General features: G+C 38.3%; 2 protein-coding genes across 2 annotated transcripts in view; one reads left to right on the top strand and one right to left on the bottom strand.

Moving 5' to 3' along the window:
* Nucleotides 1-15,708, top strand: part of LOC112556888 (low-density lipoprotein receptor-related protein 4-like) — a 260,038-nt gene that overhangs the window by 72,662 nt on the left and 171,668 nt on the right. The window lies entirely within an intron of this gene.
* Nucleotides 2,923-4,618, bottom strand: LOC112556911. Its single transcript, XM_025226365.1, has 3 exons — nt 4,527-4,618; nt 3,575-3,739; nt 2,923-3,230 (listed from the first exon to the last, which is right to left on the bottom strand). The coding sequence occupies exons 1-3, from the start codon at nt 4,585-4,587 to the stop codon at nt 3,055-3,057; spliced, it is 402 nt and encodes a 133-aa protein (XP_025082150.1). The 5' UTR covers nt 4,588-4,618; the 3' UTR covers nt 2,923-3,054.

Below are 15,708 nucleotides of genomic sequence, written 5' to 3'. Positions count from 1 at the left end.
CAATATATTTATTCTTAGTATCTTCTAGTAAATTATTGTTGTGGGTAATCACTTATTTACTGTTAGTTATTCATATACTTACAAAAGCACCCGCTCATCCGCCATGCTCAGTCAGCATATAGACCTTTTCACAATACTGAAACTACTTTAATTAAAGTGAACACCGACATATTATTAGCCATTGACATGGTGATGTTTCTGTTTTAACTCTGCTGGACCTGTCACCTGCATTTGACACTATGGACCACTCTATGCTCCTTCATAGACTACACACCCTCTACGGGATCTCACTGATAGGACACAGACTGTGTTTGTTGATGGTCAAACATCTCGCCCTGCTCCACTTTCTTGTGGCATCCCTCAAGGCTCAGTACTCAGCCCACTTCTGTTTATTCTGTAAATGAAGCCAGTTTCATCTTGCATCCAGTCTCACAAGGTTTCTCATCAATCATGTGCTGATGATACGCAGTCTGCTGCACGTCTGGTGCTTACAGCCAGGAAACAGGACCACGCCTCTCCTTCGTTGTGTACACTGGCTTCCCATCGTTCTGGCATCCAGTACAAACTGTCCGTGCTGAGTTTTAATGTCTTTGCTGGCACCTGCCCTGATTATTTCTCTGAACTGTTCTTCCCTTTCATCCCAGCGAGACAACTCCTCTCCTCGTCTGATGATCATCTCCTTACTCTTCCTGTCACCACAACAACAACATATTGCCACAGGATGTTTAGTTATTGTGCAGAGAAACAATGGAAGTCTCTCCCTTTCCATATCCGCCACCTACCCCACCATTGAATCCTTTAAACGTGCGCTGAAAACTCACCTCTTCCGTAAACATGACTCCTAACAACCTTTCCCACAATGCTAGTCATTTTTCCCAGCCTTCCTTTTACAATATCATGTTACTCTCAGCTCTTGTTCTTGTTATTTGGTTCCTCTTTGTGTTTTCTGTATTTGATTTTATTCTTTGTTTGGTATGGTTGTTGATTCTTTTATAGTTCGTATGTTATTTGTTTGTTTTCCAATTCCTCGTATGCTGTCCATTGTCGTAAACTCTAGGGTAGAAGCACGTGCAGATGGTCAGAGGTAATGATTTCCGTCGCCTCGGCCTATCACACTCTCGATACCTCTACAAAATGACTCGACATTTACCGCATGCACTTGTACTAAACTGTTTACTTACAATTTTAATTAACTCATTGAGCCCCAGCATGCATCACCCCAACAAACAACTCAAAGCAATTTAGTATATCAGAGAAAGTTATTAATCATCGAGAGGATTATACAAACTATAAAATGATCATGGAATAGCAAAAGAACAAAGAAGTTTGCAAACGATCTAATTCTCTATCTTGGCTAGCTATGTAAGTTGTTCCGCTTACACTAATTAGGCACGTGGCATGCATACATTTGATTGGTCAGTCACATCACCTGACATACCACAACAACCAATCACACCACAGCTAGTGTATGACGCAGTTCCCAGCCTTCCAGCAATAGCTGCTAATTTAGTTGCCTGATTGTCTAATTAATGTTGCCTGATTGTCTGGCTTCTGTTCTAGCTCTCGTTGTGTCAACATTCCCCCTTCTCTAACATCAAGGCAAGCATGTTTCGCTCTAAGACTTGTCTTTTACGACGATAGCGCCCTCTGGCCACGTCTGTCCTGCATCACGTGACCGTCAGGACGTGAATGGTCTCTGTCAGTGACTATACTCTCGAAACGATGACGACTACCTACATGGTCACCGGCCTGTTGATTCTGGGGGATGTAGGCGCGGTTATCCCCCCGGCTTGCGTTGTTCTGACGGTCAGCCTGCCTACGTGTCCGCTTGTCTTGTGAATAGAACACACGTGCAAACCAACACTACAGCTCTATCACCTCTCTTTCGAGACAATACAAAATATGGCAAATAAATACAAGTACACAGACGAAACAATCTTTTCTTGGCATCTTGTCTCTAGGTATTGCTTGCTATGGAAATAATAGTTTGACTGCTTTATTGCTGTGCTGCCATTGTCCTTTGCTGCAATCAAAATTACAGGAATAAAGGGGTTAACTGCTTATCTCGCTCACAAGTTAGTTCAGAGAGTAGCCAAAGCTTTTGTAAAATACAAAAATAAATTCGACTTTCGTCGGTTCATTACAAGATTATAGTTAGTTAAACGCTAGAAAAAATTCATTTCCTCGGACATAAAAAGTAATCCCGTTGCTATGGAAACTTCATGTGAAAGTTTCAGAAGCTTTTGCTGTCGGTGAAGTCAGAACTTCAACTGAAGGCTGACGGCCGGTGGTTCGTCTCCTACTCTCTCACTCTACAACAAAAACAATACCAAATATTCACCTAGTGACGGATCTGCCTTTGGTCAAAAACTCACATTTTAAGTAAAACTTATGTGAAATTTAAGGGTTTCTCGCATAATTTCTGTAACATTGCGATCTGACATTAGCTTTACTATGAAAAACTAATTAACGTTTGGAACTTCTGTTTAATTATGGGTGTTTCTTCTTGATATCACAAAAGCCGTTGTACTCCAATGCAAACCTATATTTACAATGAAATCTTCGGTTTGCCCATTTTATTTTAATCCTGGTATATATTTCTTATACGAAAAAGGAAGATGAGGTACAGTTGTTTTCAAAATGGCCGTATTTCTTATATATCTCAATAACTTGCATACTTCATGAAACTACCTGTTTGTGATCGGAATGAAAATCATCATAATCATGTTCTTCTTTATTGCCCAGATTGGAATAACCATCGTTAGGTGCGGTCGCTTGTTCCCTATTTGCCATGTATGGAAGTAGCTTCCCTTGGGTGGATGTCACGGGCTGTTGGCAGTTGCTCTCATCTGCACAAATCATCGTCCGAGAACATGTACCCTGAGATGCTGTCGACTAGACTTTGCTGACAGGTGAGACAATAACACACGGTAAGTTTAAACAGGATAAGTGAAAACCAGGACATCAGAAGAACAGGAGGACAAATAACATTTCTCTAGAAGTCTAGACCCATGTATTTTAATTTATAAAATTTATCACACCTGATTACACTGGCTACTTTGTTAACTTACCTGTAACGTGGCTAGAAACAAAATCGTCATAATCAGGTTCTTTTACAGATGCCACATCTACATAGTCTTCATTGGGCGTGAATACTTGTTGGTCCCTTGGGATAGGAGGAACGAGGTTATTTATTGTGAATATCTTAGGTTGTTCACAGTTCCTCTCACCTGCACAAATCATCATCCAAGAAGAGGTACATGCACAAGAGTCACACATTTAATAATAATTTAAGATGATAGTCTGTATACCCTGCTTGGTGTGACGATCTGTCAACTGCTCCACCCTGACACCCACAATGAGCAGGTATGGAGGCAGACAGCCAGCTATCAGTTCGCTCCCCTCCTTAGAGATATCAACTCCAGAAAGAATTCCAGGGCTTGACTAATGAAAGTAATGGTCTTCCATCCTCACCCTCGTCTCAGGCAGATAAAGTTATAATCAGGACACCAATCGTCTATGGACCTGTTAGACTTGTCTTGATAATCACGAATAGTTCTCTCGGTGGTCCTACCTGCTTCATTGCAGTTGTCTCCACTTTTACCACGTCGAGATTTGCTGTAAATATTGTCAACAACATCAAAGGCCGTATGTGATATGGTGGGTGGTGGCTCCAATGGGATATCAGGCTTGGTCCCTCTTCGTGTTGAAGCCCTATCTTGTTTGTAATCACTTTTACCTGAACATTTCAACATTAAAAAGAATTATTATCAACGGCCATCGCTCTGTGGACACAAGTCACACAGACACGTTGATCATCATCTTTCCATTGTTACTAGTTTTTTAAACAACTATAATTGTTGAAAAGAACTGCAAACAGAAATTTTTCTTTCTTAGTTTTCATTATATTATTTTACACTTTATGTTTAACCCTTTTGTGTCATCGTGGTCACAAAAAGAGAGAGCAGCGCAAAGCACACGTGGTGGTGAAGTAAGTGTTTGACATTCAATCTTCTGTATCACCATCACACCGAATTTCGTATTAGAGAATTAAGAGATAAGGTTTAAAGGTATGATTCCAGCTAGTTGAATGGCTTGACCGTAACTATGCAATATTAACTGTTGCTGTAATTCATAGTCAAAATTATGTCAACACTAATTGGTTATTTTTTATTTTAAATATTGATATTTTGTAATAATTATGTATATATTTTGAGCAATTATAGGGTAGTCACAAAGGCAGTTTTATTTTCTGGTTCGTTCATAATTATGAACAGAATCGAAATTATTTATTTTTTTATTTTTATCTATTTACTTAATCTTTGTATTAATTATCTGTTTTTTCTTTGCATTTACTCTTTTTTATTCCGTTTGCTACAGAAGTTTACTTCTAATGTTAGTGTCTAAGACAGCTTTATGGTCTGCATGAGTTTCTATGTTTGTGAATGAATACAGTATGTGCAGAAGTAAAAGGCGGTAAAAGCTGATGAGAAAAGTGTTTGTTCTTTGGACACTTGGTGGCTCACGTCTTAGTTTGACGACAACGACGATTGCGACAACGACAGTAACTACTACAACACCAGCCATAACGCAGACAACAGTGATGATCACAGTGTTAGTCATGGCAGATTCGGCTCCTGAAAAACAAAACAAAAATTCATTGTATAGTGTGTACACAATGTTACAATCTTTCTGATAAATGATGAGTAAAAGCTTGCTAATTTGTGGCGTTCTCACTTTCTCTCCATCTGTTGCTCCCTCTGATAATATATGTGTTACTTTTAAAGAGAGATTTTGTAACTAAAGTTCTTATCTTTTTGAAATAATTTTGCCGAAGTCTAAATTAAAATCAAACCAAAAAAAATGCTAGTTTTCCGGTTCAAGCTGTTTATTAATTAATGGGGCGTAGGCAAGACCAGCAAACCTGTTGCTCGTTAACCCGAGTTCAAGGGTTATGAAACGGTTACTAACGCTTATCGGAAGAATGGAGAGGCTGGTCGAGTTGTGATATTCCTCTTTAATGTTGCACTAAATGTATCCACTCCCAGTCTTTGTCATCTAGCGATGTTTCACTCAGATCGTCGCGTATATCCTGCTATTTATAGAATGTGGAGGTACTAGGGAGAGATACCTCAAGAAGGACACGACAATTCCCGGCACCAGAAGTAGTCGTACTAACCCTCCTATGAAGTAGTGATGTAGTTGATATATATATATAGGTAATAGTGTCTAAGGCAACAACCTTATACTGAATTTATTTTCTTACTGTCGTCGTATAGCGTATAGTAAATTGTGTATAAGTATTGTATTCTCACCCGAAAAGTTTTAAGTAATTATCAGGAAAATATTGTCTGTCCAGGAAACATTTTGCTAAAATGAGAACTGACACAGAATTAGCTAAGGGTTACCTGGTAATTTGGTGGGTTCACCTGTAGAGCTCGATGTGACCAAATCATGTGATGTCGGTGTACTGTATGTAGTTGTGCCGTCAGTGCTTGCTGGGGTTTGATGAAAAAATAAATTATGAATACAACAGAAGATTTCATTGGCTAGAGAAAAAATGTTTTGCTGCCATTTCATTTGATAACATCAGCCTTATACTTTTGACCTCTTTTCGTTTTTATTGGTGTTCTGTGTCAACATCCAATCGGCGTTTAGAAATTTGTGAGTAGCTCGGGGTCTCGGACATCAGGGATTGCCGCCCTCGTCTATACCGACAGTGTGTTGATGTGTGACCCTACAGTCTTATTAAACAGAATACTCGGTGCGAGAACGGTAGTTGGTAGTTGTTTCTAGCTTGTTTCTTCAGAACCTGTATGTACAATTATTTCAGACAGAGACGGGTACAAGCAGTAAGGACTCAAAATTCACCAGTCCTGTCACACGTGTGTTAGACATCGTGTCTCTGGTGATGGTGTGAGGGGTGTGTCGCATTTTACCGATGTGACTGGTAAAGACCGTCTGTACAAGCTGTCCACAAAGGTGTGTGAAACTATTTCCGACTGCGTGGACTAAAGTTTGACAGAGAGAGTGGCTCAGTAGGTTCAAAGACTCACGAGCCATTGACGACGACAAAAGCGTGTTATGCATGGACATCAGTTAACAACACCGCTCTGACTTTTTATTATGAGTAAGTTTGCTCTGAAAGTACGATAAAAGTATTTCCTGTGAATTGCAAAAAAAAAAAAATCTTCATGTCTATATATTTATATTTCGATCCTTTTGCCACATGAGACTGAAATTTTAAATCTGTACACGAAATGTCGATCGCACACTCTTGAGTGTACGTCTCTCTGTTTTCTCTTTGTTTTACTTATGACCGCGCTCCAGCTTTTTTTTTTTTTTTATAGCTTTTTTGGTTTTCACGAATCGAAAATACAGAAATTATTTTACTTTTACATGTCTGTGTTTTATTTATTGTTGCTGCAAATTTGATCACCGCAAAGTGTATTAAGCATGCGGTGAACATTTGACAAATAAGTTTCATGATACAGTCAATGTATCCTCCAAGTCCTCTTGCGCACAATAATAGTATTTATAAAAGTCACATCAGACATATAATAGTGTGGTATGTCTATAGTTTTGGATAAATGGTTTTAAATTACTAGAACTGATTGCCAAATATTTATTGGTCACTTACTGGATTCTGTGCCATCAGTAAGACATTTACTTCTGTTGCCAGGAGTCGGTATACAGATATAACTACACCCTCCGTTGTTGTTTCCACATCCGTTTGGCCCTGTGATAAGAGACAAGATACCCGAAGTGAAAACCTTAATGGTCAAAAATAATAATTTATTGCCTTTAATTTGATAAATAATAAGGCTAAAGGTTCAAATCAATACTCACGTGTGAGCTTATTACAATGCCGCATTACTTACACTTATATGGTGTTTCCAGGTAAAACTATTGATGTCTATAAACAGCTGTTAATACCGCCCTCGTACCTTTATCTTCTATTTCCTCTGCGTAGACACGGATATCATTGAATTGTCCTTTATACCACGTGACATCGTTTTGTTTTATCCCATTTGTTCCATAGCGATGTATCACTGACTCATTGGTATTAAAAATGTTGTCACTGGAAGTGGAAAATGAGTGTGGATTACTATAAACACACATCAATACATGCGTAGATACAATATTTATCTTCTTCAATTTCAAACATCAGAAGAATAAAAATGTAAAAAGTTTGTAACAACCAATAGAGGAGCTACCCTTAAAGTGTTACATGCTTTACTCGCTGCGTATTTGTATTTCTGGGACTTAATAGATTATGATGTCTATAGTACTTTAATTATATTATTAGTACTGATAATGAGAACATTTCCGACTGACAGTGAGTTTACAAAGTGACATGTAAACGAAATGCATGAAAATCTACCGACTGCCAGTCAGATATGAAGAGGTCGTTCTGATAGATGTCCATGCCGTAGAAGAGTGAACCCTCTACAGTTACAATCACAGAAGTCGTCGTGCCTGTCAAATCCACCCAGCCTATCTTATGTGTGCCTCCGTCTGCCCAGTACAGTCTGCCACCTGCACGCATACATGTGCTCACAAAGATAAACAGATTAAGTGAAAAAAAAATCTCCTACCCATTGGATGAAAGATACTACTACTATTACTTATCAAATCCTCCCAACGAAGTAACACGCATTTCCAGCTGTAATTAAAAAAACACAAAAAAGAGAAAAATGATTATAAAAGAACGACAGGAAGGAAGAAGGGACGAATGAGGGAGAATCTCACCGACTGTGTCGAGAGCGATGGCGTTGGGTTGGTTGAGATACTCGCCCCCTGAGACCAGAGTCTGACGTCCTGTACCGTCATAGTTGGCTCGCTCTATGATAGGTGTGGCGCCACGGTCGCTCCAGTACATTACACTAGGTTGGTATTGAAACATTACTATTTAAACAGTCACTTTATACTAAACTGTAGTTATAACTTTATCATTTTACATTCAAAGTTTAAGATAAAATATTGCGAAATATGTGTCCGTTCGCGAGCACGTGTGTGTGTGTGCCTATATAAAACTGCACTTTTTTTACCCGAACTAACCTTTTCAGAACTACTTCTTTTGTGACTAAGCAAAGAACATATATTTGGTTGCTATATTTAGCTCAGATAAACTGCATCATAGGCAGACAAAACAAACATCTTTGCTTTACGAAGATGAAAAACTGCAGGTACCTATTCATATTACGGTTCATTATAGACTATACCCTCCTTTCCTCTAAAGCGAGCAGACGACACCAAGCGACCTGCAGACCCATTAGTCCTACGGGGAAGAGGTCAATCCTGATCTACGCAATCTACAAGCAGAGGTCATCTGGTATTGGCAGCTGAGCAGCTCAAGATAAGTGTTGAAGAAACAATTAATGCCATTACACGAAGAGAGTAGAGAGGACATGAGCAGCTAAGAATATCTGGTAGACACATAGTAGACGCCCTTTTAATAGATGACCGGTGAATATCAGACATTCGTATCATGATTTCAATACAACAGTAATAATGGAAGACTTAACAGAGGTCGCACAGGAGCGAGTATTAAGTTCACTACAAAGAACGAGCTGCAAATGTCCTCGTGTATCTGCGGACTCCGCTTGCTGTTGGCCAAAAAAGAAATCACGCATATGAAGCCAGGTGCCTAAGAAAACTGTGACACCTCTAACCTGTAATACAAGACTAACTACTTTGTTGGGACCTCGGTCACCATCCTCGTGGAGCACGAATGTTGCAAGCTGTGACAGTGTATCGCCTTCTTGTCTTCAGCGAGGACGGAGACCCTCTCTTTGCTCTTCAAGGTTCCAGACTACAAGTCCCAGGAAGTAGTGCTACACGTTCACGTAGAACAGACCTCCCTCATGTAGTTGCTGCTTACATCTGGGGACAGTCCAGTGGTGCAACGGGTAGCGCCTGTCAACAATGTCACAGTGAGGATTGGGAATCTTGGATTCAGATCTCCTCTTAGGTGCGCTGTTATTTCTTTGCATGTGACATCTGTGTACAGGGCTCGCTGCCTTTGCCGTGATGCAGCTTTAGATGATGCCTTGGCGTAAAACATGAATTACCACTGCTTACTGCTGTTACCGCATGTCCTGCCCCGACGCTGTTGATGTCAAACTAAGGAAACTACTGCCTACGGCGCATACCCACTGCTATGCCATCCCTGGCATCGATTGCTTTCATCGATCAAGACGACCTGTCAAGTCGTAAAAACTTTCCACTTACCGATGCCCGCTTATCCAGCCTCGATTCTGTTGTTTTGGCCTTAAAAGATGCCATGCCCCTTGGTATTTAAAAGTAAAGTCAAATCTTTCCAAACGTTGCAATTCAGTTGTACTAGAGTTTTTCTACAATTTGTATTTTCACCCACTGTTTATGTAGGCACAAGTTTTGGGTTGAGCGAAAGGTCGGCGCTCTCCTGCGCAAAGAACCGTTGGCACAAGACCTTTGGTGACGGACGCGGAGCAGAAGGGTCCCTACGAGATAGAACTCAGGGCAACACAGTGTGTCTTCTAATGGAATGAGATGTCATTGGAAGAACACCACATCTGCGAAGAACGAAATAAGGTGTTTGTGTGTGTATGTGTGTTTAAGTGGAAGTGTATGTGTGTGTTGTGAGACAGTCGGCCTGAATGGGACATTCTCTTTCACTCTGCAGGTATTGGGCGACCTTCCGTCCTCGTGTTAGGTTAGACTCATCACCGTCCAAAAGTCAGAAATCAGCGAGATAACATGACATTATTGACAATCACTGTATGGCTTATAATATTTCTATTTTTCTTTCTTAAAAAAAGTCAGTCACCATGTGATAAATGTTTTGATTTCTGTATGAAAACATGTTTTAAACTTTCTCTATTTACCCATTGTGTTTATCAACCTCAATGTCTTTCGGCATGTCAAGTGAGGAGTTGATGACTATTCGATGAGTGTTGCTGTACATGGTGATCATGCCGATGACTTTATTGCCTGCGTCTGTGTAGAAGATGAGCCTGGACAGTGAGTCTACACACAGGCCGTCTGGTACAGAGACTGGAAAATATTATTTGTACTTTTAATTATTTAAAAATAATTGTGTTTATCTTTTTGTACATTTTTGTTTATGGTTTTCACATCTTCATCATCAGCAGCAACGGCAGCATCAGCATGGAGGCAATTTTTTGTTATGCGTTATTCTATCAGATATTAAAGTAGTAAAAGATAATTCTAAAAGGAACGTTTTGTAGATTTTTACAAAAACAATATGGAACACAAAGGTAGAATTTCACACAAAATTCATGTTTACATAATGTCAAATTAAAGGAAAATAGTGTCTCTCTGAACCTGAACAAAAATTGGGATCACAGTGTAAGGCTGGGAATTATAACGGACATGCTGCAAACCTTCAGAGAACCAAGCCAAGGCGGTTATAGAAAAAAGTAGTGCCACTGTCATTAAGCGAATAAGTTCTTTAAAAATGATTAATGTTCAGTTTATATATATATACAATTTATATTGTATACAATTGGTTATTTTTGAATGACACGAGTTACCGGAGCTCAAATTTCGAACAAGTCCAACGTCGCTGCCATCAATTCTCGCTGATCTGATCGTCTTCTCTGCTCTGTCAGTCCAGTAGATGCGACTCTCCTCTTGGTCGTAGTCAATGGCACCAGGGTCTTGCAGTCCAGGGGGAGAGATGTTAATCCAGCTAAATATGTCGATTTCAAAGCGGAAAATGGCCGGAGGTTTAGATGCAGTTGAAAAGAAGAACTTCTGGGGGATTGTCTCTGTGAATAATAATCGTCAAAATACATTTGAAGATATTAAGCCGAGCCACTCACTCAAAGAATAAATGACAGCGCCATATATTCTACATATTGCGGGAAAAAACAAGAACAGAAATGGCTTCATGTCCTTTTGCGTGTTACTGCATCTCTCCCCCCACCACGCGCTTTGTGTGTTTATGTCTCAAAGAATATGAACAAAGGAAGGAGAATATTGGCTGGCTACAGCTGACCTCATAAGAGATGTTTTGTGCGACACTTTCTTGAACTTATAACTTATTGCTACAGAACACTTTTTCTCAACATTTAGGGTTGGGAAGAGTGTGTATGCGTGTGTCTGGGTGTCTGTGTCTATGGCTGTGCGAGTGCCTTTTTGGTTTAAATAGTTTTAACTCTAAATAGTTATTATGTAAGAAACGATATCTTTTTAATCATTATCAATATTATTGTTAGCCGTTTAATCGTGGTCGAATTTAGATAAAATATGATATGGTGGTCACCTAGAAAACGAGTTTTACATGATCTACACATTATTGACTTCATTCTTGAGAGTTGAAACGCGTTTTCTATAAACATGTTTGTGTTAAGCTGAATGTTTATGTTTTTAACATGTTCACCAAATGCCTGTTTGTCGATACTTGGCTGTTATTCGCTTCCATTAGATATAAAATATTCCTAAAGGCAAATGCTTCTGACCTGTGGTATATTTTGCCTCAAATCCAGCCCCAGATCGTGAAGAATCAGAATGGAATTTCATCCACATGGTGTTTGACGATGATCGTCTTTGGTTAATTGTTGTGTTGCAGTAGTTACCCATATACGGTGACGTAGCAAGTCCGCCATCTCTAATCTTGGTGAGAAGAAAAATGTATTCTGTCAAAGTATACAGTAGAAACTTACTGCCATCCTCTCACTAAAGATGCTTTGTGGGGGAGGGGGAAGGGGAAATTGATTTTGTTTATATAATTAGATAAAACGTCGTTCATATTTATTTAAGCTACTGCACACCTCTTTCCAAAATTCACTCATACAAATACTACCATGCACAGAAGGAGGTCAAGCCCTTAAGACACAAAAATCCTGTCACAAACCTTTTATTTTTTTGTCATTTTCATGGAAAAGAAACTGAACCTAGAAACTAACCCTGGCGGACGGTAACCCAGCAAACTCTATGGTATTTTACTTCTTTTTTGATATCAGAGCTCCTGACTTGATAACGATGGCATCAAAGAGGATTGCCTTAAAAAGTGATTTTAATAAAAGACTTGTTATCGCTAAAAGGTTAAAAAGTGACTTTAATAAAAGACTTGTTATCGCTAAAAGGTTAACAACATTATTTGTGTGTCTTAATTCAGGCCTGCGAAAAAGACTAAAAAGTTTATTGTTGAAAAAGTTTCTGATGTTATTATACTGATTTCTGAAGTAAAAATGTCTATGTTACTAGGTAAAGACTTATATAAGACGCTTACACTGTGGAGGTCTAAGCGGGTAGAGAACACGGATCGTATGTTAATTAGGCGTGACGTCACGATTTGACCACGCTGTGTCAAGGCTAACAGTTGTAGGCGTGTATCTCGAGAACGAACGTCAATAACACGTGAGGGGAATAAGTATCTTTAACCCTAGTTTTCGTTTGTCTGTATCTGTCCGAGTAAAACTGGACTTAATCTAAATGATGAGGAAAATGGGAGAGAAACACACTTCATTAAGGACTGTGGACTCAACTGTCGACTAAAACCTTTAAATCTGTAAACTTTTAAACTCATACCTGCAGATAGTCGTGGTCGCAATTCTCCGTGTCGTCTGCGAGTTCAAAATGGAGAAATGTCAAAGTTATGCGATATCCTGTTGCTGCATTGATTATGTAAACACAGTCCTGATTATCCGGGTACGAGCTCGGGTACGATGGAGACGTAATGGAACCGGATAAACAATTATATACACCACCACAAGCTAGAGGGCAAATATAAATTTAAGACATTTTAGGGATTATTTATCAAAAATTGTGCATTGCCTTATATACGGTAATCTTCAAAAGGCCTTTTAATGTTTTTAATTCATGATTATTTCATTTACAGTTTATACTAAGTGTTTGATAACTAATAAAATTATTAAATATGTTGTTAATTTAAACAAAATGTTACTGGTGTGAAACTAAGATTTATTAAATCAGAAACTCTAATTGCTCTGCTTTGTGCTTTTAGTGTGTGTGTGTAGGTAGATAGGTGGGGAGCTGGGTGGGGAGCAAATGCATCAAATAATAATAATTGGTATTAAAAAAAAGCAAATGCTTATACAGGATTAAAGACAAAACTTTTAAAAAAATCAATATTTACTAAAATAAAGATTTGCGTTTTGAAATAATTAGAATAAAGTAAATATATATATATATAACTTCAGGTCAGTTTTAGGATGTGAAATATTACTTTTTGATTACCTTGTACTTGCTGGTGAGCTCCAAATGTAATAAAACACAAAATAAGTGGAGCAATTATTGAGATCACTGAAATGAAAAACAAATTACGATTGACCTCTCCAAGTTTATTTCGCAGAAAGTTTATAATGGGTTTAATGCTTTGTAATTTTATGGACTTTAGAACATAGATACAATTCGTGTATATTTTTTTCTCACAAAATCGTCCAATCAGATTTTTTTCGCAAAAATTCAAATGTGAAATTAAGATAGCGAAAACCTTATCTGGCTGTTTAAGTTGTGACGGAAGGATTTTCAATTAAATACCATTAAATGCTTTAAATGCCAATTCATCCAAGACCTTAATATTTGGTTAATGCTTAATGAAAGATGGGATATAGGAATAAGGCATAGTATATAGAATAGAAATCTCTCGTTTAATTTTAACTGAAACATGGCGTCTCCCATGGTTACTTGCGATTTGTCTCATCTGTGTGACAGTCTCTTTTAATGAATACTGTTTGTTCTTCAGCAGTCCTTTATCTGAGCTGATAACTGTTTTTCTGGTAGTGTCTCATAGTTATTATGTATACGATGTCCTGTACATCTGGAAGAAAATTTTTGACCTTCGTGGACATTCCTAGTAATGTGTTCTTTACTCAAGTCTTCGTGTCTTCCACCCATAACCCTGTCGCTATGTTGTGACATGTTGAAAGCAATTGTTACTGCCAGTTCTCTTTAAATTTATGAAACTTTATTCACTAATGCAACCATAGCACTGTATGTATTGCACACGACGTATACTCTTTCACTGTAATATTTTAATTCTCTAATATTATTATGTTAGTGTTACGTGCAGGTAAAATGGTATTTTAGCATTCATTTCATAAGATTGTTTCTATATACTCGCGTCCAGAAACTGGATAAAGAGGACTTACCAAGTGATGGGAGTCCCTCCATCTGTTGAGAGACTTTGCCGTTGATGTCAACGTGTCAGACCTCAGTACAGTGAGCGCAGATGGAGCTGAGCTTTTATTTGTCTGTCTATCAAGGATGTAGAAAAGAAGAGACATTTAATCAGGTTCCTCTTTTATCTTTAGTCAGATTTGTGCGTTTCACAATCTCATTTTATTCTTCGTGTGTTGCACACTGGCAGTTAACCGTATCTTTGTATCTTTATTATTTTCAAATGTTCAACATCTTGTTTCGAGGCGCAGAGTGCAAATTTGTCATCACTTATGAAAAAAGAAATTATACAATTATTTGGTTTATGGGGAATATTTTCCAAAATCCTCCGAGCTGATACTGAATAGCTGTAAGAGTGCACCTTGACGGACAATTAAACTTGTGATAAGCATATCTTTTAGAAATTTTCTTTTACTTACAGTTTTTATATTGTAAGTTAATTTGATGTCAGTAGCAGATATCTCTACCGTAATCTATAGAGGGTTAATTACCATTGACGGCCTGCAAATTAAAAAAAATTAATTAAAAAAATTAAATCATTGTTCCTTTTAATTTTAATGTGACACCTTTCGTTTTCCTTAAGAACAGCCCATTGTCTTTAATAACAGTTTCGCACTGGTGTCGGGTGTAGGTCACCAGGATGAAGGAAAAACAATGATCTCTAATTCCACTGAGGCAAGGTGATAGGTATAGTTAACACAGCCAATTACTCAAAAACTCAAAAACTCCCAGCCCTTCAATTAATTCAGTTTTTCAGAACTCGGAACATCTCAAGTACCGGAGAAACGAAAATATTAAACAATGTGCATTTGTGATCAAAAACTCATTTTTGGAAGTTTGCTGTAAATGTGTGATGACCACACAAGATGGAAGAGCAGGAGAGATGGTGTGTGCTGTCTCTGTTGTTGAACAGCAGTTGGCAGACATAATACAGAATCACAGCAATGATAGAACTTTGCGAATGTGAAATTAGAAAACCAAACTCTGAGACCACCTGCAATTTCAATAAATTTCATGAAAGTCTAGACTCATCGACGCGAATCTCATGAAAGTTGTTTTCTCCAGCGGTATTCTACGCATGCGCGAAAAGCCAATCACAGATGTCAGCTTAATGAACCCTGACCTTTATCTCTCGCCTGCTTAGTCATTCTGTCTACAAAAAAATTCTACACTAAACCACTCATCCTAAAGGTAACACTTAACATAACCCTGCCCAATACAACTCGTATTCTTTTTCCAAGCTTTTACAATAAAAACATAAAATAGAAAAAGCGCAGTATACAACAAGAAAAATATCTCTGTCCAAACCCGTGTGTACCACTCTCACTCTCTCTGTCTTTCACACACACACAGATTATTTCCCCAGAAGACAATGTCAGATCATCGTCTTTAAGCAATGACTAGTTAATCAGTTGAGAAGTGCAAGACAAAATGAGTAAACAACACTGATTGCTTTGGGGGCCGACATTTAAAAGCAAATAAATAAATAGTAATGCCACTAAGAATGAAAAATTGCTCCTAGAAACTCAAAGCATGAAACAGTCCTCTCTCTATTAA

Source organism: Pomacea canaliculata, linkage group LG2 (genome assembly GCF_003073045.1).
Source record: "Pomacea canaliculata isolate SZHN2017 linkage group LG2, ASM307304v1, whole genome shotgun sequence".
In the NCBI taxonomy this organism is placed as follows: domain Eukaryota; kingdom Metazoa; phylum Mollusca; class Gastropoda; order Architaenioglossa; family Ampullariidae; genus Pomacea; species Pomacea canaliculata.
Note: the sequence above shows the minus strand (reverse complement) of the source record. Positions and strands in the feature narration are given on the sequence as shown.